The sequence below is a fragment of the Octopus bimaculoides genome, chromosome 19, assembly GCF_001194135.2.
Source record: "Octopus bimaculoides isolate UCB-OBI-ISO-001 chromosome 19, ASM119413v2, whole genome shotgun sequence".
NCBI classification, from domain to species: domain Eukaryota; kingdom Metazoa; phylum Mollusca; class Cephalopoda; order Octopoda; family Octopodidae; genus Octopus; species Octopus bimaculoides.
Genome location: NC_068999.1, coordinates 3,416,712 through 3,419,665, shown reverse-complemented (window position 1 = coordinate 3,419,665; position 2,954 = coordinate 3,416,712). Strand labels below are relative to the sequence as shown.

General features: G+C 41.2%; 1 protein-coding gene across 1 annotated transcript in view; it reads left to right on the top strand.

The window, feature by feature from the left end:
• Positions 1–2,602, top strand: part of LOC106880263 (glypican-6) — a 78,609-nt gene extending 76,007 nt beyond the window's left edge. Inside the window, exons 7-8 of the mRNA XM_014930130.2 lie at positions 1,056–1,222; positions 2,305–2,602. Coding sequence (XP_014785616.1) covers positions 1,056–1,222; positions 2,305–2,573 — 436 coding nt within the window. The 3' untranslated portion in view covers positions 2,574–2,602. The remainder of the gene's footprint in view (positions 1–1,055; positions 1,223–2,304) is intronic.
• The last annotated feature ends 352 nt before the right edge of the window (positions 2,603–2,954 follow it).

Sequence of the window (2,954 nt, the reverse complement as noted above, 5' to 3'; positions counted from 1 at the left end):
ATATATAGTTCATAAACTATATATTTATATATATTTTACTCAGTAAAGCTCAATTTAATTCTAATTTTTTTATAAATTGATTTTAATTGAGTTTTTACCTGTAATTTTGGATTTTGTCCCAAATATTATTATATGTCTATATATATATCTCTGTGATGAATTGAGAAGTGGTGAAGAGTGACAATTCTGTAAATAACAATATTTTATAAGTTATAGCTTATAAGCGATTGCCTTATATTGACTAAAGAAAGTAGGCTAAAATTGGGGCGTATACCCCACTAGTAGATTATTTTTTGTGGTCAATACATGGTGACCACTTATAAGCTTTAAGCTGATAATTATTATTATTATTATTTATGCACAGGACTGGTTGTGTGGTAAGTAGCTTGCTTACCAGCCACATGGTTCCAGGTTCAGTCCCAGTGTGGCACCTTTGGCTAGTGTCTTCTACTATAGCCTCGGACTGACCAAAGCCTTGTGAGTGGATTTGGTAGACAGAAACTGAAAGAAGTCTGGGACCGCCTTTGTCTATCTGTCCAAATGTTTTTATTGTCCTCTATTGCGTTTTTGTTCCATTTATATATGTGTATATATATATATATGTGTGTGTGTGTGTGTGTGCATCTGTGTTTGTCCCCCCAATGTGGCTTGACAACCAATGTTGGTGCGCTTACATCCATGTAACTTAGCGGTTCGGCACAAGAAACCGATAGAATAAGTACTAAGCTTACAAAGAATAAGTCCTGGCCTTGATTTGCTTGACTAAAGGCAGTGCTCCAGCATGGCCACAGTCAAATGACTAAATCAAGTAAAAGAATAAAAGAATGTAGTGTCTTTTATATTTAAACAGAGTGGTCATGTTAGGACCAACTTTGATTCGTAAGTTTACTTGATCAGAGCCGAACTGATATCAGACGACAACAACAATAAGTCTCGGATGTCTTTTGTAATGTTTTGCTTTAAAAACTGCATGAACATCACAACATCATTTGTATTTTATTGAACTGTTTATGTTTACATGGCTAGTAATTGTTTTTGTGTCTTGTTGCTGTTAGCGATTGGTCTGTGATGCTGAAGGACGAAACAAATGTGTCGGAAGAGTCGGATCCGGAATTAAAGCAGATCAAAACCGTGATTGCATATCAGATATCACAGCTGAGGAGTATAACTATGAAACTGGAAGACGCATACAACGGAGAAGACGTGGAGTCTTTGATAGAGGGTGAGTGGAAGAGGAGGAGGAGGAGGAGGAGTGCTGAGTGGTTGATGAATGGTGAAGGTAAGGGGGGGAGTGTGGAGTGAAAGTAGGGGAAGGGAGATGCTGAGTGGAGGTGGGGGGTAGGAAGGTGTTGAGTGAAGGTGGGTGAGGGGAGGAAGTGTTGAGTGAAGGGGAGTGAGATGCTGAATGAAGTGAGAAGAGGAGGCTTTGAGTGAAGGTGGGGAGATGTGTTGAGTAAAGGTAGGAAGAGGAGATGTTGAGTGAAGGTAGGGGAAGGAAGTTTTGAGTGAGAGCTGTGCCAGAGTTAAGGGCCACTGATTTTAGGACTCACTGCTTTCGCTAAAATAAATCTGTCCATCAATCTAGTGTTTTGTGAGTGACCACTGGTCATTTGCTTGCCAACCACCTCGAATTTCTTGGCCAGACACTAGATTAAACTGTACATTCAGTTGTCAAACATTCAGAGCTATTGCGAGTTGGTGCTGGGGTATTTGTGGGTGGGCAACTTTGATTTTATGTTGTCTCAGTGAATTCAGCTCTGGGAGATGTTATCATATAGTGGACTAGCTTACTTATCCAGGAGGAGATTTGATAGATTTCTGTTGAATGGAATTTCATCTGATTTACTTATACTGATTTTTCCCTTTCATTCTTCTTTTTTTACTCCAGCTGCATCACCCCCTTCACACTAACCCCATCTCCCACTCTATCATTCATAATCATCGTTTAGCATTTGTTGTCCATGCTGGCATGGGTTGGATGGTGTGACCAGAGCTGGTAAGATGCGGAGGTTGCACCAGGTTCCAGACTACTTTGGCATGGTTTCGACAGCTGGGCGCTTTTGCACGGCACCACATGGTCGTTTTTTGTGACATCACAAGGGCCCTTTTTACATGGTACCACATGGTTGTTTTTTGTGGCACCACAAGGGCGCTTTTGCATGGCACCATTACAAGTTCTTTTTATGTGGCACCACAAGGGCTCTTTTACGTGTTCCTAAATCATTACACCTCCACTCCTACTTCACTCCATCTCCTCCCACAGTCACTCGACCTAACCATCTTTCTTTTTCTCCCTCCTTCCAGACATCTACGGCAGTGGGGACAGCAGTGGTTATGATGACCTCAGTGGATCGGGCAGTGGAGATCATGAGGACGATTCCATCACATATAAAGAAAACAATGAACACCAATCAAACACTGACGGCTACTACTTTGCATCCACTACTCCGCGTACCAAATCTTTCAGACCTGCGCCTGACGATCGGTCATCGGCCAGAGCCCCGCACTGGTCAGTGGCCGTACTCAGCCTAGTATTCACCTCTCAACTATTATACACTCATTTGTTTTTTTAAGAACTCCCATGAATATAAATATATATACACACACACATATAAACATAGATATACTTTTATACATGTGTGTATATATGTATACATACATATATATATGTACATACATACATTCATTTATACATATATGTATATGTGTGTGTGTATATATATACACACACACATACGCACACACACACTCTTTCATATGCAAGTACATACGTGTGTACACACATCACAAATGTACTCACACACACACATGCGCGCACACACAGTGAATGAGTGTGGTGCAGTGTTATGGAGTTGCTAAAACTGGGGAGGGGGAGTAGGGGGAGGGTGGTATGTTGTTGATTAGGTTGGGTTGTGTGGGGTGGGGGGAGTAAGGAATTATGAGGTAGGACCGAG